This window comes from Staurois parvus, unplaced genomic scaffold (assembly GCF_062004578.1).
Source record: "Staurois parvus isolate SC_StPar_1 unplaced genomic scaffold, SC_StPar_1.0 ptg001029l, whole genome shotgun sequence".
Lineage (NCBI taxonomy): Eukaryota > Metazoa > Chordata > Amphibia > Anura > Ranidae > Staurois > Staurois parvus.
The window spans coordinates 174,149-197,315 of record NW_028318825.1 but is presented as its reverse complement, the minus strand read 5'-3'; the positions used below and the strand labels follow the sequence as shown (position 1 = coordinate 197,315).

The 23,167-nt window shown below is 46.7% G+C and overlaps 1 protein-coding gene across 1 annotated transcript in view; it reads left to right on the top strand.

Moving 5' to 3' along the window:
* LOC149441067 (V-set domain containing T-cell activation inhibitor 1-like) overlaps nucleotides 1-23,167 on the top strand; it is a 65,408-nt gene that overhangs the window by 29,911 nt on the left and 12,330 nt on the right. The window contains exons 6-7 of the mRNA XM_089657800.1: nucleotides 8,260-8,592; nucleotides 15,037-15,315. Coding sequence (XP_089513926.1) covers nucleotides 8,260-8,592; nucleotides 15,037-15,315 — 612 coding nt within the window. The remainder of the gene's footprint in view (nucleotides 1-8,259; nucleotides 8,593-15,036; nucleotides 15,316-23,167) is intronic.

Sequence of the window (23,167 nt, the reverse complement as noted above, 5' to 3'; positions counted from 1 at the left end):
CGGTCTTGAGGTACCCTCTAAAATTATGGACGGTCTTGAGGCACCCTCTAAAATTATGGACGGTCTTGAGGCACCCTCTAAATTTATGGACGGTCTTGAGGCACCCTCTAAAATTATGGACAATTTCAAGGCACCCTCTAAAATTATGGACGGTCTTGAGGCACCCTCTAAAATTATGGACGGTCTTGAAGCACCCTCTAAAATTATGGACGGTCTTGAGGCCCCAATTCTAAAATATAAAAACCTATTCTAATAGTTTTACATAAGGCAGAAACTTCCACACATTATTCAGGATTTATATAGCGCCAACAGTTTGTGTAGCTCTTTACAACTTGTATATAAATTATATATGAAGGGAGTAATCTGGAGACCATCCACTGAGTCTTACCACTTCCTCACCATGGGTGACCAGTCCCTAAGATACCCGAGAAATAGAATACTTGGTGCTGCGTGAGGCCAAAAGTTAGAATTCTACTTGGATAATATTTAGGTCGGGTCGCACGCTGATGTTTAAATTTATTTTGGCCAAAAGAATGCCTGACGCTTGTTAAAGTGCGTACTGCGTTTACATGCATTTACCAGCATCAAGCATTAATTTCCAGTGTGCGGGTTCCCAGCCCGTTCTAGGAGGCAGCCGGGTTTCCACTGACATTGCAAACCAAAAAGACTGTTTTTTTTGTTTGTTTATTTTATAAGCCCCTCCCAGCGAAGTTCTTAAAAACATTGTAAAAAATAATATTTAAAAAACTACTGACACCAGTGGCGGAACTACCAGGGACACACTTGTGACCGTGCCCTGGCGTCACGCCACTGTGATCGGAGGGATGGGCCCCAGCTGGGGGTCAGGGGACTCCTTCAGAGCTCTTGCAGCGGGACTCTCAAGGTTCTAGTTACACCACTGTGTAGGGGCCGCAGGAAAAAAACACACATACTATGGCTAATATGTAACGATTCATGAAAATGATTAAATGTACAGATGGTTACATACAGTTGTGTTCAGAATAATATCCGTGTGATGATAAAAGTGAGTAAAGCTGCAAATCCTTCTAATCCTTTTATTTCCATCCACACAAATGCATTGGGAACACGACACATTCTATTCCAAATCACAACGTGAAGAAAAATACATCAAATTTGTGTTGTTCCTCTAAAAAAAATGGAAGAAAAGTGAATATTAGACGGTTCAAAAAAATGGCCGTGTTTGTATTCTTCTTTACAAACTCCAACATTCACTATATAAACTGAGAAATGTTTGAAGATTTTGCTTTCCTTTGAATGACTTCATGAATATTTGGTTGTAGTCGCACTGTTTCTGAGAACTGCTGTACATCTGTGTTGCATGGAGTCCCCCAACTTCTGGCCCCTGTGATCAGGTATTCCAGCCCAGGATGATTGGACCACATTCCACACTTCTTCTCTATTTCTTGGTTTGGCCTCAGAAACGGCATTTTTTATGTCACCCCACAAGTTTTCTATTGGATGAAGATCCGGGGATTGGGCTGGCCACTCCATAACGTCCATCTTGTTGGTCTGGAACCAAGATGTTGCCCGTTTACTGGTGTGTTTGGGGTCGTTGTCTTGTTGGAACCCCCATTTCAAGGGCATTTCCTCTTCAGCATAAGGCAGCATGACCTCTTCAAGTATTCTGATGGATTCAAACTGATCCATGATCCCTGGTATGCGATAAATAGGCCCAACACCGTAGTATGAGAAACATCCCCATATCATGATGCTTGCACCACCATGCTTCACGGTCTTCACAGTGTACTGTGGCTTGAATTCAGTGTTTGGGGGTCGTCTGACAAACTGTCTCCGCCCACTAGACCCAAAAAGAACAATCTTACTTCCATCAGTCCACAAAATGTTGCCCCATTTCTCTTTAGGCCAGTCAATGTGCTCTTTGGCAGATTGTAACCTCTTCAGCACACGTCTGTTTCCCAACAGTGGGACTTTGCGGGGACTTCTTGCAGATAGCTTGGCTTCACATAGGCGTCTTCTAATTGTAACAGTCCTCACAGGGAACGTCACACCTTCTTTCATCTTCCTGGAGCTGATTGTTGGCTGAGTCCTCACAGGGAACGTCACACCTTCTTTCATCTTCCTGGAGCTGATTGTTGGCTGAGTCCTCACAGGGAACGTCACACCTTCTTTCATCTTCCTGGAGCTGATTGTTGGCTGAGTCCGCCCCATTTTGGCTATTCTTCTATCCATTCCAATGGTAGTTTTTCGCTTTCTTCCGCGTCTTTCAGGTTTTGGTTGCCATTTTAAAGCATTTGCCATCATTTTAGCTGAGCAGCCGATCATTTTCTGCACTTCTTTATATGTTTTCCCCTCCAATCAACTTTTTAATCAAGGTACGCTGTTCTTCTGAACAATGTCTGGAACCACCCATTTTCCTCAGAATTTCAGAGAGAAATGCACTGTAACCAGCATGTCCAACATTTGCTGCCTTCCTTCCTTAAATAAGGGCAATAATTGCCACCTGTTTATCAAAGAATGAATGACCTCACTAATAGAACTCCACACGGCTATTATTGTGAACACGCCCCTCAATGAGTGATTCAATGACACAGAATCAGCAGCATGCATGTCATGACTGTCGGGTCTGTTGGATTTCTATGACTCTACTACACCTGCTAGGAAATTATCTGCCATGTAGAAATATCATTTCCACCAAAAACAGTGATTGATCCGGTTAGTGATGTCTGACGGCTAGTATTATCAACACAACTGTATATCTAGCCTAGGATCTGAGCACATGTAGTTTTCTGTTTTATTGTTGTACTTATCTCTGCACTGGAGACGTCATCATGTATTTCCCCAATGTGAGTTAATGAGGGACTTTTTTCAAAATGATAATAAACCTAATGACAGTTTTTTGAGGAAATCACCTTCGGTGGATGCTGGTAAAATGCGTCACCTTTTATCTGCTGGGAACCAGGAAGAATTTTCTATTGTTCACAATTTGTCGCTCTACGAGTGGAAACTGCGCTTATGTACCGGAGAATCAAGACTGGAATATTAACCCAATCAGCTGCTGCATTCAATACACGAAAAAGACAAATTTATTTATTGTACTTATATAGCGCCATCAGTTTACGCCGCGCTTTACATATATATTGTACATTCACATCAGTCCCTAACCCTCAAGGGGCGTACAATCTAAGGTCCCTAACCCTCAAGGGGCGTACAATCTAAGGTCCCTAACCCTCAAGGAACGTACAATCTAAGGTCCCTGACCCTCGAGGGGCGTACAATCTAAGGTCCCTGACCCTCAAGGAACGTACAATCTAAGGTCCCCAACCCTTGAGGAGCATACAATCTAAGGTCCCCAACCATTGAAGGGCGTACAATCTAAGGTCCCCAACCCTTGAGGGACGTACAATCTAAGGTCCCTAACCCTCGAGGGGTGTACAATCTAAGGTCCCTAACCCTCGAGGGGCGTACAATTTAAGATCCCTAACCCTCGAGGGGCGTACAATCTAAGGTCCCTAACCCTCGAGGGGCGTACAATCTAAGGTCCCTAACCCTCGAGGGGCGTACAATCTAAGGTCCCTAACCCTTGAGGGGCGTACAATCTAAGGTCCCTAACCCTCGAGGAGCGTACAATCTAAGATCCCTAACCCTCGAGGGGTGTACAATCTAAGGTCCCTAACCCTCGAGGGGGGTACAATCTAAGGTCCCTAACCCTCGAGGGGCGTACAATCTAAGGTTCCTAACCCTCAAGGGGCGTACAATCTAAGGTCCCTAACTCACAGTCATACATACACATACTAGGGCCAATTTAGACAGGAGCCAATTCACCTACCAGCATGTCTTTGGAGTGTGGGAGGAAACCCACGCAGGCACAGGGAGAACATGCAAACTCCAGGCAGGTGGTGCCATGGTTGGGATTCAAACCAACGACCCGAGTACTGCCGGGCGGAAGTGCTGCCCAAATGATATGAGTCACAAGTAACAGCGCTCCACCTATCATAGCCAAAATAATTTTCTTGCAATAATAACAATAATAAACACATAATAATGAAAGGTCAGAATAAATAAATAAAATCTATAAATGATATGTGACTACATACAACGGGTTTGAACCTTTATTACCAATTATATGGATCCTCCCCAATACCATAACTTGCTGAGGCCTTCGCAATTATATGTCATGTGGGGGTATAATGGCCACCATTATACCATCAACCCCCTCCCCCCCAAGCACCCCCACATGGCTTGAGACAAGGCTACATCAGGGAAGAACCCCAAAGAAGGGAGGAACAGGATGTAGGGTGGGGAGAAGGGTCCAATATAAAAAAAAAAGAAAAAGGGAGACAGATGAAATGGTACACCAATCGCTGTACGGGACCTCTGTGTGAGGTCCTGATCATGTGATCACTGATTGACCAATCCGTGATCACATGAATAGTAGTAAGCAAGATATCACTTCTGACATCATCGCTTACTACGTGTGAAATCTGTGAATGATCACAGAGATCACATGGTACAGGGTCATTCACACCAGCCCTGTACCATGTGACAAGCTGTGACCAATCACAGCTCTCACAGTATTTCTTAATGGCTGCAGGAATGCATCCAGAGAGAAGGAGAAATGATTGCTTGTACAGCCTTTATGGATGTAAAAGCAATCAGTGTAGAAAAAAAAAATCTTCATCACCCCCCACAAGTAGTACAGTGTCACCATGGTGACCCCACACTGCTAGGGTGACAGTATGTGAAAAAACCCATAAATAATAATATAAAAAAATAAAATTAAAATGTCAAAATTTAAAAAAAAAATGATAACTTGTGGTTATAAACTAATTTCGGTTATTTTATTTTTACTAAAAAGATAGATTAACACATTTTGGTCAAGATTTATGAAGAAATATTATTTATTTCCAAAATGTTTGGACTCTTTCATTTACATAGCAAAAACAATAAAAATCCCAGCTGTGAATAAATACCACCAAAATAAAGTTTTATCCGTCTCAAAAAAATGCTAAAAACTTCATATGGGTTCAGTGTTGCATGACCGCGCAATTGTCATTCAAAGTGTGGTAGCGCTAAAAGCTTAAAAGTGGCCTGGGGGGGGGAAGGGGGGGAGGGAGTGTCCGGACTGGAAGGGGGGGGAAAGTGTCCGGACTGGAAGGGGGGGAGGGAGTGTCCGGACTGGAAGGGGGGGGAAAGCGTCCGGACTGGAAGGGGGGGGGAAAGTGTCCGGACTGGAAGGGGGGGAAAGTGTCCGGACTGGAAAGGGGGGAAAGTGTCCGGACTGGAGGGGGGTGAAAGTGCCTGGACTGGAAGGGGGGGAGTGTCCGGACTGGAAGGGGGAGTGTCCGGACTGGAAGGGGGGAGAAAGTGTCCGGACTGGAAGGGGGTGAAACTGTCCGGACTGGAAGGGGGGGAGTGTCCGGACTAGAAGGGGGGGAAAGTGTCCAGACTGGAAAGGGGGGAAAGTGTCTGGACTGGAAGGGGGGGGAAGTGTCTGGAGTGGAAGGGGGGAGAAAGTGTCAGGACTGGAAGGGGGGAGAAAGTGTCCGGACTGGAAGGGGGGGAAGTGTCCGGACTGGAAGGGGGGAAAGTGTCCGGACTGGAAGGGGGGGAGTGTCCGGACTGGAAGAGGGGGAAAGTGTCTGGACTGGAAGGGGGAGAAAGTGTCCGGACTGGAAGGGGGGGAAAGTGTCTGGACTGGAGGGGGGTGAAAGTGCCTGGACTGGAAGGAGGGGAGTGTCCGAACTGGAAGGGGGAGTGTCTGGACTGGAATGGGGGGAAAGTGTCCGGACTGGAGGGGGTGAAAGTGCCTGGACTGGAAGGGGGGGAGTGTCCAAACTGGAAGAGGGAGTGTCTGGACTGGAAGGAGGGAGAAAGTGTCCGGACTGGAAGGGGGTGAAAGTGTCTGGACTGGAAGGGGGGGGAAAGTGTCCGGACTGGAAGAGGGGGAAAGTGTCTGGACTGGAAGGGGGGAGAAAGTGTCCGGACTGGAAGGGGGTGAAAGTGTCCGGACTGGAAGGGGGTGAAAGTGTCCGGACTGGAAGGGGGTGAAAGTGTCCGGACTGGAAGGGGGGAAAGTGTCCGGACTGGAAGGGGGGGAGTGTCCGGACTGGAAGAGGGGGAAAGTGTCTGGACTGGAAGGGGGAGAAAGTGTCCGGACTGGAAGGGGGGGAAAGTGTCTGGACTGGAAGGGGGGAAAGTGTCCGGACTGGAAGGGGGGGAGTGTCCGGACTGGAAGAGGGGGAAAGTGTCCGGACTGGAAGGGGGGGAAAGTGTCTGGACTGGAAGGGGGGGAAAGTGTCTGGACTGGAGGGGGGTGAAAGTGCCTGGACTGGAAGGAGGGGAGTGTCCGAACTGGAAGGGGGAGTGTCTGGACTGGAATGGGGGGAAAGTGTCCGGACTGGAGGGGGTGAAAGTGCCTGGACTGGAAGGGGGGGAGTGTCCGGACTGGAAGAGGGGGAAAGTGTCCGGACTGGAAGGGGGGGAAAGTGTCTGGACTGGAAGGGGGGGAAAGTGTCTGGACTGGAGGGGGGTGAAAGTGCCTGGACTGGAAGGAGGGGAGTGTCCGAACTGGAAGAGGGAGTGTCTGGACTGGAAGGGGGGAGAAAGTGTCCGGACTGGAGGGGGATGAAAGTGTCCGGACTGGAAGGGGGAGAAAGTGTCCGGACTGGAAGGGGGGAGAAATTGTCTGGACTGGAGGTGAGTGAAAGTGTCCGGACTGGAAGGTAGGGGGTGTCTGGACTGGAAGGGGGGAGAAAGTGTTTGGACTGGAAGGGGGGGAAAGTGTCCGGACTGGAAGGGGGAAAGTGTCCGGACTGGAAGGGGGAAAGTGTCCGGCCTGGAAGGGGGTGAAAGTGTCCGGACTGGAAGGGGGAGAAATTGTCCGGACTGGAAGAGGGGGAGAGTGTCCGGACTGGAAGGGGGTGAAAGTGTCCGGACTGGAAGGGGGGAGAAAGTGTCCGGACTGGAAGGGGGTGAAAGTGTCCGGACTGGAAGGGGGAGAAAGTGTCCGGACTGGAAGGGGGAGAAAGTGTCCGGACTGGAAGGGAGTAAAAGTGTCCGGACTGGAAGGGAGTAAAAGTGTCCAGACTGGAAGGGGGGAAAGTGTCCGGACTGGAAGGGGGGAAAGTGTCCGGATTGGAAGGGGGGAAAGTGTCCGGACTGGAAGGGGGGGAAAGTGTCCGGACTGGAAGGGAGTAAAAGTGTCTGAACTGGAAGGGGGGGAAAGTGTCCGGACTGGAAGGGGGGAGAAAGTGTCCGGACTGGAAGGGGGTGAAAGTGTCCGGACTGGAAGGGGGTGAAAGTGTCCGGACTGGAAGGGGGGGAGTGTCCGGACTGGAAGGGGGGGTGTCTGGACTGGAAGGGGGGAGAAAGCGTCCGGACTGGAAGGGGGGGAAAGTGTCCGGACTGGAAGGGGGAGAAAGTGTCCGGACTGGAAGGGGGTGAAAGTGTCTGGACTGGAAGGGGGGGAAGTGTCCGGACTGGAAGGAGGGGGGGGAGTGTCCGGACTGGAAGGGGGGGAAGTGTCCGGACTGGAAGGAGGGGGGGGAGTGTCCGGACTGGAAGGGGTTAAACACCTAGTATTGAGAAATTTATCAACAGTAGTTCTGAAGAAAGGGGTGAACCTAGGTATATACAGGAAGGTATTCAGTCTTTGGAGGAGAGAAAAGAGATAGTAATCCGGCCTGCAGATAAGGGGGGGTGGGGTAGTTGCTTTATATGGGGACTCTGATGGGGTCACTATGTCATAGGCAATATAAAGAAGAGTTTAGGGGATTAGTAGAAATCAAACTCAAGTACTTACAAAAAAAAAGGGAAAAATTTCATTCCAATTATTTGTAGGATACCAACTATATATACTTTGCCCAAAATACATAAAGATCAACTGGCCACCAGGCAGTATCCTTCTTGGACACTCAGTAATATCCATCCTGACCGTGACACAATATCTTTCCTAGCCACGAGACACTCAACAATTTCCTTCCAGGCCACGAGACAATATACTTCTTGGCCGCCAGAAAATATCCTTTGTGGACACAGGACAATATCCTTTCTGGCTACCAGACAATATACTTCCTGGCCAGAGAACAGTATCCTGAACCTCCACTGATTGCATGGACTGGAAAATGATCGTATATGTACATGTTTATCATTGTTATAAATGAACAAATACTAATCATTACACAATGTATCAAACAGAGATCATGTGAAATATATTCAGAATGAGGCTGATTGTATGAAGGATTTGTTTTTAGCGAATATTTCTGCTCCCCTCCACAGATCAGACTGAAGTGGTTGCTTCCCTCTATGGCACCGTCATCCTCCGCTGCTCCTTTCCCTTAATACGTGGGACGGAAGGTCTGGTAGTGGTCTGGGAGAAGATTGGTCCGGATAAAAGAAGTTTTATCGCACACAAGTTCAAAGATGGCCGGGATAATGTCAAGGATCAAGATCTAAACTACACAGGACGCACAGCATTGTCTGAAGATGTCTCCCAGGGAACGTTGGACCTGACACTGCGAGAGGTCACCTTCAGTGATGAAGGAACGTATTACTGCAGAGCAGCCAATAGGAGAGGCCATGGGGACCAGAAGGTGGAATTGACCATAGGCAGTAAGTTCTGTTCCAGTCTATGGCCGTACATACACAGCTTTTCTGTTTTCCCGGTTCACCATCTCTATACTGTCATATATGGCTGGGAATTGTGGGCCCACCATGCAGCCTACATGTATGATAGATGTGTGTTTAAGGCGCTAAACTTTCTCCATTTGTAGACAGTCTGTCTTACCGTGGACACATGAACATCAAGGCTTTTGGAGATACTTTTGTAACCCTTTCCTGCTTCATGAAAGTCAACAATTCTTGATGGTAGGTCTTCTGAGAGCTCTTTTCTGCGAGGCATGGTTCACATCAGACAGTGCTTCTTGAAACCAGTAAACCCAAAACAGGTGTCAGCAACACATCCAATATCATCACACTGATTGGAGTCAAGGTTGGCTCACTCCTGGCTCCACTTAGCTCTGGGAGAAGTCATTAAGCTAGGGCCTCACATACTTTTTCCTCCCTGCACTGTGAATGTTTACATGTTATGTGCAATGAAACCATGGCAACATCTAATGTTTGTGTAGTATTATGTTCAGCAGACTGTGTTCTTCTATTGTTGTGACTTAGATGACGTTCAGAGCACATTTTATGCCCAATTCATGCAAAACTCCACGGAATCCCAAGGGGTTCACATACTTTTTCTTGCAACTGTACAAAGTGGCACTTGGAAGACACAGATGTCACAGAAGATGCAAGAAGACTGGAATGCTGGAGACAAGTGAAGTACACAAGGGTCACTCTGGAGTCACATGGAAAATAGTATAGCTTGGAACTTGGGGTCACAAGGAACTGGGGGCACTCTTAGGTGACTCAGAACACTCTTGGAGGAACTTGGAGCACTCTGGGGGTAACTGAGAATACTCTCATGATAACTCAGAACACTCTTGGGGTAACTTGGAACACTCTTTTAGAGTAACTTGAAACTCAGATTTCTCCTGGAGTAACTCGGAACACTCTCGGGGAAACATGCAACACTCTCAGAACAACTTGGAACTCAGAATTCTCTTGGAGTAACTCAGAACACTCTTGGGGTAACTTGGAACACTCTCAGAGTAACCTGGAACTTGGGATTCTCTTGGGGTAACTCAGAACACTCTTGGGGTAACTTGGAACACTCTCAGAGTAACCGGGAACTTGGGATTCTCTTGGGGTAACTCAGAACACTCTCAGGGTAACTTGGAACACTTCCAGGGTAACTTGTAACTCAGAATTCTCTTGAGGTAAGTCAGAACACTCTCAGAGTAACCTGGAACTTGTGATTCTCTTGGGGTAACTCAGAACACATTCGGGGCAACTTGGAACACTCCCAGAGTAATTTGGAACTCAGAATTCTTTTGGGGTAACTCAGAACACTCTCAGGGTAACTTGGAACACTCTTAGAATAAAGTGGAACACTCTTAGGATAACTCAGAACACTTTCAGAGCAACTTGGAACTTTGAATTCTCTTGGGGTAACTCAGAATACTTTTGGGATAACTTGGAACACTCTCAGAGTCATTTGGAACTTGGAATTCTCCTGGGCTAACACAGAACACTCTCGGAGTAACTTGGAATGATCTCGGGATTACTCTGAACACTCTCAGAGTAACCGGGAACTTGGGATTCTCTTGGGGTAACTCAGAACACTCTCAGGGTAACTTGGAACACTTCCAGAGTAACTTGTAACTCAGAATTCTCTTGGGGTAAGTCAGAACACTCTCAGAGCAACCTGGAACTTGTGATTCTCTTGGGGTAACTCAGAACACATTCGGGGTAACTTGGAACACTTCCAGAGTAATTTGGAACTCAGAATTCTCTTGGGGTAACTCAGAACACTCTCAGGGTAACTTGGAACACTCTTAGAATAAAGTGGAACACTCTTAGGATAACTCAGGACACTTTCAGAGTAACTTGGAACTCTGAATTCTCATGGGGTAACTCAGAACACTTTTGGGATAACTTGGATCACTCTCAGAGTCATTTGGAACTCTGAATTCTCTTGGGCTAACACAGAACACTCTTGGAGTAACTTGGAATGATCTCGGGATAACTCTGAACATTCTCAGAGTAACCAGGAACTTGGAATTCTCTTGGGGTAAATCAGAATTCTCTTGGGGTAACTCAAAACACTCTCAGGGTAATTTGGAATACTTCCAGAGTAACGTGGAACTCCAAATTCTCTTGAGGTAACTCAGAACACTCTCAGGGTAACTTGGAATACTATTAAAATAAAGTGGAACACTCTTAGGATAACTCAGGACACTTTCAGAGTAACTTGGAACTCTGAATTTTCCTGGGGTAACTCAGAACACTTTCGGGATAGCTTGGAACACTCTCAGAGTCATTTGGAACTCGGAATTCTCTTGGGCTAACACAGAACACTCTCGGAGTAACTTGGAATGATCTCGGGATAACTCTGAACACTCTCAGAGTAACCTGGAACTTGGAATTCTCTTGAGGTAACTCAGAACACATTTGGGGTAACTCTGAACACTCTCAAAGTAACTTGGAACTCACAATTCTCTTTGAGGTAACTTGGAATACTCTCAGAATAACTCAGAACACTCTCAGAGTAACTTGGAACTCAGAATACTTTCAGAGTGATTCAGAACACTTTTGGGGTAACTGGAAACGCTCTCAGGGTAACTCAAAACACTTTCTGGGGAACTCGGAAATCCCAGAGCCAGGAATACACACTGATACACAGTCATGGCTGTAGGAGTGGGAAGAACTCATATGAAGGATCAGCTTACCAGGTTGGGAGAAGCCAAATCCTGAACATAAAAATCCATATAATAGTAAAAACAAAGATGGGGAACCATTGACTTCTGGTTCCTGCCTGTGTCACTTCCTTGACATGTTTTGTCATGTGAATTTTTCAAGAGGAACAATAGAACACTACGTAAATACAGCTGCTGAAAGGGCCCAGAGTTTTAGACATTGATAAATAAACATCATCACGAATACCCAGGATACAGAAGGACTAATCAGGGTAGATCCAGCACTGAATCCATTATCAAAAACCTGGAAAGAGAACAGCACAGTTGTGACTCTGCATAACTAAAGCTGGCTACACAAAATACATACCTGGATAAGCAGGACATTAATCCGACATGCAACCGAGAGATTTGTTTGTAACCCTGAAGAAGCTGTGGAGTTCCACAGTTGGGATGAGAACAACCATCCATGGAGGACAAGATGGATGCAACCCATACATGGCAATTCTAGACGAAAGTCTTATTTAATCTGCAAGAGACCTGAGACTGGGCCAGTGGTTCACGTTTTGGAGGAACAAGGACCCTAAACACATAGCCAATGTTCTTCTGGAATATTTTAGTACCAAGAACCTAAATACATAAGAAGAGTCAGAGAGGTAAGTGAGTGCTAAAGTCAACTGAGCTGCTGAAACACCAAAAGGTACCAAAAAAACCTCCAAAGCATCGATATAAAAAATGGGTGCAGCGCTAAAACCTTACAATTGCCAAGTGTCAAAGTATAATATATGTAATAAATAACGAATATATATATATGAGAACATTCAGTAAAGTGACCAGTGATAAGATGCTAATATATCAACAAAATAAAGTGACTTAGTGGCAACATATATCTCTGTCACTATGTAGTGACCAATAGTGCTTAATAAAGTGTTGGAAAGATAATATTAATGTCCAAAGATGGGTGTATGGAAGATCTGATAATGATCTTCAATTGCTGGTGATCTATCCGGTATAATGGGGCTGTGTCCAATAGTGTAAAGACTGCGTACTCACCAGATGCGCAATCAAATAGCGCATTTAGAGATAACACTCTCAGTAGATCGACTGGAGGCCCCTTTAAAGGTGAGTATGGTCTGGTTTGATGTTCCCTCACTGCTTCCTCTGCTGTCAGCAATGGCTCTGCCGCTCCCCTCATGCAGCTGCCCGTTTGATGTCATCCTGGGTGGCATTCCTGGGCACTCCGAGAATCTCATAGTAATCCCTCATGATTCTGTGTTCTGAGAAGTTTCCTCTCGTCACATTCACGGCAAACGGTTTCCAGAGATCACCAGCAGAAACTTTTTGGCAACTGTTTTGTAAACAAAGCTTGGAATGTGAATGTAGCGCCTCCAGGTGGTCAGGATTACAGACTCAGGCCATAGTCCCCTCCTCCTCTGCTGAGTGGGGTCTCCTCTATCCGCAGCTCTCTGTAGTTCTACACAGCAGGATCAGTGACCAGAACTTCCAGTGCCACAAAGTCACTGTATTTTGTTGATACAGTTGCAAGAAAAAGTATGTGAACCCCTTGGGATTCCGTGGAGTTTTGCATGAATTGGGCATAAAATGTGCTCTGAACGTCATCTAAGTCACAACAATAGAAGAACACAGTCTGCTGAACATAATACTACACAAACATTAGATGTTGCCATGGTTTAATTGCACATAACATGTAAACATTCACAGTGCAGGGAGGAAAAAGTATGTGAGGCCCTAGCTTAATGACTTCTCCCAGAGCTAATTGGAGCCAGGAGTGAGCCAACCTTGACTCCAATCAGTGTGATGATATTGGATGTGTTGCTGACACCTGTTTTGGGTTTACTGGTTTCAAGAAGCACTGTCTGATGTGAACCATGCCTTGCAGAAAAGAGCTCTCAGAAGACCTACCATCAAGAATTGTTGACTTGCATGAAGCTGGAAAGGGTTACAAAAGTATCTCCTTGAGCCTTGATGTTCATGTGTCCACGGTAAGACAGACTGTCTACAAATGGAGAAAGTTTAGCACTGTTGCTACTCTCCCTAGGCGTGGTCGTCCTGTAAAAATGACTGCAAGAGCCCAGCGCAGAATGCTGCATGAGGTAAAGAAGAATCCCAGAGTGTCAGCTAAAGACCTACAGAAATCTCTGGCACATGCTAACATTTTTGTTGACACATCTACAATAAGGAAAACATTAAACAAGAATGGAGTACATGGGAGGACACCACGGAGGAAGCCATTGCTGGCCAAAAAGAATATTGCAGTACGTTTGAAGTTTGCAAAAGAGCACCTGGATGTTCCACAGCACTACTGGCAGAATATACTGTGGACAGATGACACCAAGATTGAGTTGTTTGGGAAGAACACACAACACTGTGTGGAGAAAAAAAGGCACAGCACACCAACATCAAACCTCATCCCCACTGTGAAACATGGCGGAGGGAGCATCATGGTTTGGGGCTGCTTTACTGCCTCAGGGCCTGGATGGATTGTTGTCATTGATGGGAAAATGAATTCCAGAGTTTATCAAGACATTTTGCAGGAAAACGTACGACCATCTGTCCGCCAACTGAAGCTCCGCAGAGGATGGGTGATGCAACAGGACAATGACCCAAAGCATACAAGTCATTCAACAAAACAATGGCTGCAACAGCACAGAATACGCCTTCTGGAGTGGCCCAGTCAGAGTCCTGACCTCAACCCCATTGAAATGCTGTGGCATGACCTTAAGAGAGCGATTCACACCAGACATCCCAAGAATATTGCTACACTGAAACAGTTTTGTGAAGAGGAGTGGTCCAAAATGACTCCAGATCGTTGTGCAGGTCTGATCTGCAACTACAGGAAACGTTTGGTTGAGGTTATTGCTGCCAAAGGAGGGTCAACCAGTTATTAAGTCCAAAGGTTCACATACTTTTTCCTCCCTGCACTGTGATTGTTTACATGTTATGTGCAATGAAACCATGGCAACATCTAATGTTTGTGTAGTATTATGTTCAGCAGACTGTGTTCTTCTATTGTTGTGACTTAGATGACGTTCAGAGCACATTTTATGCCCAATTCATGCAAACCTCCACGGAATCCCAAGGGGTTCACATACTTTTTCTTGCAACTGTATATTAGCACCTTATCACTGGTCACTTTATTGAATGTTCTCATATATATATTCGTTATTTATTACATATATTATACTTTGACACTTGGCAATGTTAAGGTTTTAGCGCTGCACCCATTTTTTATATACATAAGAAGAGCCAGTCAAAGACCTAAGTCCATCTGAGAAACTAAGACCTGAAGGTTGCAGTTCATCAATGGCCTCCATCCAACCCAACAGAGTTTTAGCTATTTGGATATGGAGAACTGTTAGAAAAAAAAGATCAGATCCTAAATGTGCAAAGTTGGTACCCCAAAGACAAATGACCCCAAAGAGCCTAAACTGCAACCAAAGCTGGTTCTACTAAGTACTGATTATATGCAGATAATAAATGCCAATTATTTTAGTTTGACTGCCTTCTCCATTGTAAGAACAAATTCCCCCCTGGAGTACCCCCCCCTCCCCCTGGGCTTTATTTTCAATAACACAAAGGAGGACCGGACTGGAGAGGACTTTCTGAAGGGGTCAGTGCTGGAGACATGTTGGGTACTGCAGCAACCACGTTGCATTCTTGAAATGACTGATCAACGTATCGAATAAACATAATGTAAATCTGTTCTAATGTAATGTAAATTGTTTTTTATTTTTAGATTTAAATGCAGCTGATTCAACAGTTACCGTCATTCACATTGATGGGGAGAAGCGTCTGAAATGTATGGATATTGGCGTGTTCAGGAATCCGTGGGTCAGGTGGTACGATGAGCAGAAGACGGATCTGTCCCAACATGGAACACGTAATGTAACTGTCATCAGTAATGGCCGGAAGAAGGTGGAGTCCGTGCTGAACATGGATGTGGAAATAAATAAGCAGTACTTCTGTGTGGTGAAAGAGGGGAGACTGAAGAGGACCGCCCGAGCTGTGATATCAGGTAATAAAACCTAACAAAGTCCAATGTAATGGGGGAATCACAACACAGAAACAGAGAGAAAGGCCAGAGGAGCAACTAGAAGACCCGGACACCACCAGTGCAGATATGAAAGTGTATCTCTAGGAAAAACTTTTTTGTTTTGATTTTGGATAGAGGGGGGGGGAAGGGTAAAGCCGTCTGTTAGGTTTTTTATTATTATTATTATACAGGATTTATATTATTATTATACAGGGTTTATGGCGCCAGCAGTTTGCTCAGCGCTGTACAATATAACGGGAGACAATACAGCACCAATACAGTTCAATACAAGAGGGTCAAGAGGGCCCTGATCTTGGGAGCTTACAATCTAGGAGGGAGGGGCTAGTGGTACAAAAGGTAGTAGCTGTGGGGGATGGACTGGTAGGAGGAGTAGAAGATTCCATTATTAGCTGAGGGTGGGGTAGGCTTCCCTGAAGAGAGAGGTTTTCAGAGCCTAAAAGTGAGCAGAGTAGGCGATAGTCTGATAAATTGGGGTAGAGAGTTCCAGAGGATAGGGGAAGCTCTGGGGAAGTCCTGGAGATGAGCATGGGAGGAGGAGACAAGGGAGCTAGAGAGAAGGAGGTCGTGGGAGGAGCGGAGAGTACGGTTTGGATGATATTTAGAGACAAGATCGGTGATGTAATTTGGGGCGGAGTTATAAATGGCTTTATAGGTTATCGTTAATGTTTTGAATTTTATCCGTTGGGCAATGGGAAGCCAGTGGAGGGATTGGCAGAGAGGGATGGAGGACACTGAGTGGAGGCCAGTGGAGGGATTGACAGAGAGGGGTGGAGTACATTGAATGGAGGCCAGTGGAGAAATTGGCAGAGAGGGGTGGAGGACACTGAATGGAGGCCAGTGGAGGGATTGGCAGAGAGAGATGGAGAACACTGAGTGGAGGCCAGTGGAGGGATTGGCAGAGAGGGGTGGAGGACATTGAGTGGAGGCCAGTGGAGGGATTGGCAGAGAGGGGTGGAGGACACTGAGTGGAGGCTAGTGGAGGGATTGGCAGAGAGGGGTGGAGGACATTGAGTGGAGGCTAGTGGAGGGATTGGCAGAGAGGGGTGGAGGACATTGAGTGGAGGCCAGTGGAGGGATTGACCGAGAGGGGTGGAGGACACGGAATGGAGGCCAGTGGAGGGATTGGCAGAGAGGGGTGGCAGATATGGAATGAATGGTTAGTAAGGTGGATGAGTCTGGAAGCAGCATTCATGAGAGACTGGAGAGGGGATAGCCTGCGATGAGGTCGGCCAATGAGGAGGGAGTTACAATAGTCAAGGCGAGAGATAACCAGGGAGGGAATAAGTTGCTTAATAATTTCAAATGTTAGGAACGGGCATATCTTGGAGATGTTGCGGAGGTTGGAGATGTTGCGGAGGTTGGAGATGTTGCGAAGGTCGGAGATGTTGCGAAGGTCGGAGATGTTGCAGTGGTTGGAGATGTTGCGGAGGTCGGAGATGTTGCGGAGGTGAAGTCTACAAATTTGGACAGTTTTATCCCTATCTGTGTTCCCATTGGGAAGATTCACCCCCTTTGTTTGTATTGGTGATGATTGTCAACAAAAAAGAAAGCGACGGGGAAACCCAAAATGTTAGAGTTGTCCCCAGAACAAGAGGAGGGGGGACATCTCACAGGGGGGCACTTGTAACGGGGACAACTGGCTAAGAGAGGGAATCCCATCACTAACTTTGCTCTAACTACCTGTTGTGTTTCAGAAATGTAAGACAGGAAGTCAGAAGAAAATAACTCGGTGGGGTTCTAACCCTCACTTACTCCATCCAAATCTACGAACATCGTCTATACATACACTTTAATGATGAAAATCAATGACATATAGGGGTTGATTTACTAAAACCAGAGAGTGCAAAATCTGGTGCGGCTCTGCATAGAAACCAATCAGCTTCCAGGTTTTATTGCTGAAGCCTAATTGAACAAACTGAAGTTAGAAGCTGATTGGCTCCCATGCAGAGCTGCACCAGATCGTGCACTCTCCAGTTGTAGTAAGTCAACCCCTAGGTGCCATCATCCGATGTTCATAAGAGATTCTCAGATCTGCTCGGTGGTGGCACCTGTAGGTGTGGTGTGGGGGCAATAACGCACACAGTTGTAGTGTGAGGAAAGAACGTGTATTGGAATAATGAACAGACAGTTCACCATAAGCTGAGTGGGAAGACAACCCAACCGGGAACACTCACAGGTCCACCAACATGTAGACAGCAGATTCCAGCCGAGCTGACAACCTGACAACTAGAAGGGGCAGACCGTGGCCTGACCATCGCATGCGCAGGCAAGCTCTATGCTTTCCCTCCTCATCAGGAACCTTTCTCTGCTACTAGCTCTGTCCCTTCCAGGTGGGGTACCTATCCCTACTCTCCCCACTGCAAAATTCATGCCAAGCCTGAGAGCCAGGGACTTAAATAGGTTATGCCTGACTCGAGATGGCTGCTAAAGTCACATGGGGCAGCAGCATCCAATTGTATAGTTTCCCCAGTGACCCAGGAATCCATAGAGGAGCCATGTTCCTCTTGACTTCCTCTCCAACTGCAATGCAGCACCTGCAGGGGAGAAAGTAGTGCCTACACATCGATGTTCCCCTTATAGGCACCAGCACTGAGTACCACCAGGTGGATTGATATCCGCTCAATGGCTATTTTAGAGTTCCAGTGCCTGACCTAACTATTGTGACCCGCAGCATGGGATGAGAGGAGTGGCTTGTGTCTCTTAGGTAGGTATTTAGGTAGGTACATTCATCCTGGAACAGTTCCTCAACCCCCCTTTCCCATCATGGTCAGAGCAGTGTATTGTATTCACCATCTACACTTTCACACAATTTCCATAATATGACGTTTTAAGGAAAACATAATCCACCAATCGCATTATTCCCCTCGTAATAGGATGTATGAAGAGGAAAAAGACTGATACAACTTGGGGTGCAAATTGACGATCCATATACTGTATATATATATACCGTATACATATTGTTCAAGGTAGGGTGGAGAATGGTGGGTTTTATATCGCTGGGTGCCCATGGGGACATTTCCCTGTGTTTCTTGCCTTGGAGACTCCATCAGAAAAAAGGACATTTCGGCAGGACCCGAAAGGCAATAAAAACCTGAGAATGACTAAATTAGAATGTGACGTGATGCACCAAGTGATGTGCCTCCATCCCTTAGTACAGCCTTCCTCGACCTGGGGTGCCTTGAGGTTTCTTCAGGGGTGCCTTGAGGTTTCTTCAGGGGTGCCTTGAGGTTTCTTTAGGGGTGCCATGAGGTTTCTTCAGAGGTGTTTTGAGGTTTCTTCAGAGGTGCCTTGAGGTTTCTTCAGGGGTGCCATAAGGTTTCTTCAGGGGTGCCTTGAGGTTTCTTCAGGGATGCCTTGGCAAAATGTCTAAAAATTGTCCAAAACTTGTATACGAGCCAACGGGCGGAACATGCCGGCCTTTTAGTTACACAAAGCCGTAGGTTTTCATTGTGCGCCATTATGACCTTCTAGCCGCCGGCGTCCTGACAACCAATGACATCATCAGATGATAAGGAGGATGTTGGTTGCCTGCACAGCATCCTATTTTGGCCCTCCCCTGCCCTCTCTTCGTCAGCACTGGGGTCACATTAGCTCAGTGATGGAGAAAAACTGATTGACAAGAGAAACATGGGAATACTAGTCAGTACCAGGGTGCAACTGAGGGAGAAGAGAAACATGAGAATACTAGTCAGTACCAGGGTGCAACTGAGGGAGAAGAGAAACATGAGAATACTAGTCAGTACCAGGGTGCAAAAGTGTATTTGCTTTGGAAGGATAAATCCCCTCTAATGTTGGGTGTCCTATATGTGTGGATGTTGCTGCGTTATAAAAACCTATTATAATAGTTTTTCACATTTTAGAATGGTGTGCCTCGGGACGGTCCATCATTTGAAAGGGTGCCTCGGGACGGTCCATCATTTGAAAGGGTGCCTCGGGACGGTCCATCATTTGAAAGGGTGCCTCGGGACGGTCCATCATTTGAAAGGGTGCTTCGGGATGGTCCATCATTTGAAAGGGTGCCTCGGGACGGTCCATCATTTGAAAGGGTGCCACGGGACGGTCCGTCTTTTGAAAGGGTGCCTCGGGACGGTCCATCATTTGAAAGGGTGCCTCGGTACTGTCCATCATTTAAAAGGGTGCCTTGGGACGGTCCATCATTTAAAAAGGGTGCCTCGGGACGGTCCATCATTTAAAAAGGGTGCCTCAGGACGGTCCATCATTTAAAAGGGTGCCTTGGGACGGTCCATCATTTGAAAGGGTTCCTCGGGACGGTCCATCATTTGAAAGAGTGCCTCGGGACGGTCCATCTTTTGAAAGGGTGCCTCGGGACGGTCCATCATTTGAAAGGGTGCCTCGGGACGGTCCATCTTTTGAAAGGGTGCCTCGGGACGGTCCATCTTTTGAAAGGGTGCCTCGGGACGGTCCATCATTTGAAAGGGTGCCTCGGGACGGTCCATCTTTTGAAAGGGTGCCTCGGGACGGTCCATCTTTTGAAAGGGTGCCTCGGGACGGTCCATCATTTGAAAGGGTGCCTCTGAATGGTCCATCATTTCAAAGGGTGCCTCGGGACGGTCCATACACCAATTTATATGTCCTGGGACAGTAAATGTTCTGTGTCTCCAATCTAAGCATTGATAGTGTGATCTCTGTAACTTACAGTTGTGATGAGATAGCGATAACTCCGACCTCTGGTGGACACCACAGTCAGTGACTCAATGAGAATGACATCTTGTAGATCTTGTGAAGTTTATTCCATAAACTGAGAGAATCTTAAAACAATGAAATTCCATAAGTCAAAAGTTCATAATGTTTCTGCTTCTTGCCATGAGGCTTCCTGCAATGCATTCCTGGGAAAGGGGGAGGGGCTATCTATGCAGAATTAGCTAAACCAAAGGAAAGGGAGGAGCAGAGACAAGATATAGAAAACTCTTAAAGGCATATGACAGTCATGTGAACATAACAAGACACAACACACACGGCCAACCAATAACTACTTTCCAACATTCCAATTTTTCATAAATGAATAAACTTCTCATTGCTTACAAAAAGAGGATACAATGGTAACAAGCCGATTTGTAATAAATACATAATAACCCCTTCCAGTCCGGACACTTCCCCCCCCCCCTTCCAGTCCAGACACTTTCCCCCTTCCAGTCCAGACACTTTCACCCCCTTCCAGTCCGGATACTTTCACACCCTTCCAGTCCGGACACTTTCACCCCCTTCCAGTCCGGACACTTTCCCCCCTTCCAGTCCGGACACTTTCACCCCCTTCCAGTCCGGACACTTTCCTCCCCTTCCAGTCTGGACACTTTTCCCCCCTTCCAGTCTGGACGCTTTCCCCCCTTCCAGTCCGGACACTTTCCCCTCTTCCAGTCCGGACACTTTCCCCCCCTTCCAGTCCGGACACTTTCCCCCCCTTCCAGTCCGGACACTTTCCCCCCTTCCAGTCCGGACACTTTCACCCCCTTCCAGTCCGGACTCTTTCACCCTCTTCCAGTCCAGACACTTTCCCCCCCTTCCAGTCTGGACACTTTCCCCCCTTCCAGTCCGGACACTTTCCCCCGTTCCAGTCTGGACACTTTCCCCCCCTTCCAGTCCTGACACTTTCACCCCCTTTTCCAGTCCGCACACTTTCCCCCCTTCCAGTCCGGACACTTTCCCCCCCTTCCAGTCCGGACACTTTCCCCCCCCTTCCAGTCCGGACACTTTCCCCCCCTTCCAGTCCGGACACTTTCACCCCTTCCAGTCCGGACACTTTCACCCCCTTCCAGTCTGGACACTTTCCCCCCCTTCCAGTCCGGACACTTTCACCCTCTTCCAGTCCGGACACTTTCCCCCCCTTCCAGTCCGGACACTTTCCCCCCCTTCCAGTCCATACACTTTCCCACCCTTCCAGTCCGGACACTTTCCCCCCTTCCAGTCCGGACACTTTCCCCCCCTTCCAGTCCGGACACTTTCCCCCCTTCCTGTCCGGACACTTTCCCCCCCTTCCAGTCCGGACACTTTCCCCCCCTTCCAGTCCGGACACTTTCCCCCCTTCCTGTCCGGACACTTTCCCCCCCTTCCAGTCCGGACACTTTCCCACCCTTCCAGTCCGGACACTTTCCCCCCTTCCAGTCCGGACACTTTCCCCCCCTTCCAGTCCGGACACTTTCCCACCCTTCCAGTCCGGACACTTTCCCCCCTTCCAGTCCGGACACTTTCCCCCCCTTCCAGTCCGGACACTTTCCCCCCTTCCTGTCCAGGCCAATTTTCAGCTTTCAGCCCTATCACACTTTGAATGACAATTGCGCGGTCATGCAACACTGTACCCATATGAATTCTTTAGCATTTTTTTGAAACAGATAAAACTTTATTTTGGTGGCATTTATTCACCGCTGAGATTTTTATTTTTTGCTATATAAATGAAAAAGTCCAAAAATTAAAAAAAAAAAATTGTTTTTGTTATAAAGTTTTGCAAATAAATAATCTTTCTTTATAAATCTCGGCCAAAATGTATTCAGCTATCTTTTTAGTAAAAAAAACAACAACCCAAATTTGTTTATAACCAAAAATTATAAGTTTTCAAAAAACTTTTTTATATTTTTATTTTAATTTTTTTTATTTTGTTATTTATGTTTTTTTTTAACATACTGTCACCCTAGCAGTAGGGTCACCATGGTGACACTGTACTACTTGTGGGGGGGTGATGAAGATTGTATTTTTTTTTACACCGATTGCTTTAAGAGGAATCATTTCTCCTTCTCTCTGGCTGCATTCCTGCAGACATTGAGAAATACTGTGAGAGCCGTGATTGGTCACAGCATGTCACATGGTACAAGGCTGTTGTGAATGGCCCTGTACCGTGTGATCTCTGTGATCATTCACAGATTTCACACGTAGTAAACTTACTACTATGTGTGATCACATGATCGGGCCCTCACACAGAGGTCCTGTACAACGATCGGTGCTCCCAGGGAGCGCGCACAGGCAGTGAATGCGGAGGCCGTTTATAAATGGCCACCCGCTTCGGCAGCGCTCCCATCCGGCCGTTTATGTACATGGGCCGGATGGGAAGCGCTTAATGCATTTCATACATCATTGGATAGACAATCCAAATGTCGATACATAATTACAGCACAATTTCCAAACCTCGACGCGTTTCGTGCTCTTAGTTCCCTTCTTCAGGAGTAGATACATATATATAATATCTGCAAGGTGAAACATCAAATATATAACGACCGAGTGGTATCTTGTCATATAGAAAGTAGTCCCAATCTCAGGGGTCACCAGAGGGACCCCAATACTTACAATCGTTGTTGTCACTCACCGCTCATCTTGATTTCCTCATTCATTTATTACTATAATATGTATCCAAGTTTCTTTCCATAGTAATTATTTTGGGTGCTGTCATGTGAGAGAGGCAAGTGTCTTGTTTTTTAAAGTCAGTTTTTGTAGCTGCTGTCTTTTATTTTTTAAAAATTTTACCAGACCTTCACTTTAAACACTAGATGTGCCTAAATGCGTGTGCATACGCAACTACACACCTAGTGCCCTCTCCAAACATACATTTAGTGATGCTGGGGACAACAGAGTTTGTCTATCCCCATCCATGTGAACCTGTATCAGCAACAATTACCAATGTGAATGCTGCAGACAGGGGCGGACTGATCATTTGGAAATGGGTCAGTAGGGGGCCCCATGAGATGCCCCTGGTAGCTTTTTCATAAGCTTTTTTGAGTTTGGGCAAGGACACAGGGGCCCCATGATTCCCTATCGCCCGGGGGCCCCATGAGTTGTCAGTCTGCCCCTGGCTGCAGATTACATTTTT